Consider the following 1,385-nt stretch of genomic DNA (forward strand, 5'->3'; position numbering starts at 1 on the left):
ATATTAAATAAAATAGATATTAATAAAATAGATAATCTTTTAAAAGATCTATCATCATAATCTTTTTAATGTAGATTCCATAAAAATACAAACAATAAAATAATATTGATTTCAATATTTTTCAGGCGGAGGCCTGACAGCATTCGGCGAGACAGTAGTTAAAGAAATGAATAGGCTCGGAATGCTGATAGACCTCAGTCATACTGCAAGGGCAACTATGAGGGATGCTCTAAGAGTCAGTAAAGCGCCGCTCATTTTTTCACACTCTTCTGCGTTCGCTATTTGTAATTCCTCCAGAAATGTGCCCGACGATATTCTTAAACAACTGGTAAGTATACAAAAGTTTTTATAGACTATAAAACTCATCTAATATTGTTTCTTATTTTCCATTAATTGTCCCCATTAGAAGATAAAAAAGGATATTTTTTTAATTACATATATATAATTTATATAATAACATATATAATTTTCAAGAAATTTAAATCAAATTTTTACGCATTTCCTTTTGCAGAAATTATTTCAATAATTACAACATCGACAATAATCAAAATATCGTGGCGAGTTAAATGATTTTCTTCCGGTAAAATTCGCGCTTTGTAAACAATTGACGATACAAAAGACCAACACGATGTCGAAGATAAAAACCTTTTTCTTTTTCATTGTCTGCCTTCTCAGATCTTCTTTCAGCGGGCAAATAATTATCCCAGAACGGCGCCAGGAGTTCCAATAGCACCTCGAAACATTTACTAGCGGCGATTCCTTCCTATTGTCAAGTTTTGTGCTCCATTAAGGAACGCTTGGTTCATTCTAGCTCGTTAAGAGGCGAATTATCAAGGTTGAAAATTAACGGCACCGAGTTGACGGTGAATGTGATACCGCGATAACGAGGTCTCCCTTTCCGGCGCTCGTCGATTCTATCGATCCCTCTGTCGCTCCGGGGGTTGTACGTTTCGTTTTCGAAAGGTGCGGCTAGGGTATAGTTTTCCCCGTGCACCAGCGGAAAATTACGCGTTACACCTCTCATTGAGCTGGCTTGAAATTCCCGGTGCGACGGTGCAAGGCACGTTCAAATAGCTCAACTATAGAATTACGCACTCCATTCTCACATGCTTGTTTCCAGGCTGATAACGGCGGACTAGTGATGGTCACGTTTTACAATTATTTTGTAAAATGTGGACCTCAAGCTAGCGTTTCGGATGTGGCCGAACACATCTACTATATTAGAAATTTGATTGGCGTGGACTATATTGGAGTCGGCGGAGATTTCGACGGCATCAACAAGTATGTTGAAGATGAGATAAGTCAGCCTGAAATTAATTAATAATTAATTATATTAATTAATATAAATTTAATTAATTAATATAATTAATATAATTAATATAATT

At 36.0% G+C, this 1,385-nt stretch overlaps 1 protein-coding gene across 1 annotated transcript in view; it reads left to right on the top strand.

Moving 5' to 3' along the window:
• Positions 1–1,385, top strand: part of LOC108686498 (dipeptidase 1-like) — a 22,838-nt gene that overhangs the window by 20,307 nt on the left and 1,146 nt on the right. Inside the window, exons 5-6 of the mRNA XM_018191837.1 lie at positions 126–328; positions 1,121–1,281. Of these exons, the coding sequence (XP_018047326.1) occupies positions 126–328; positions 1,121–1,281 (364 nt within the window). The remainder of the gene's footprint in view (positions 1–125; positions 329–1,120; positions 1,282–1,385) is intronic.

The sequence above is a fragment of the Atta colombica genome, unplaced genomic scaffold, assembly GCF_001594045.1.
Source record: "Atta colombica isolate Treedump-2 unplaced genomic scaffold, Acol1.0 scaffold187, whole genome shotgun sequence".
Lineage (NCBI taxonomy): Eukaryota > Metazoa > Arthropoda > Insecta > Hymenoptera > Formicidae > Atta > Atta colombica.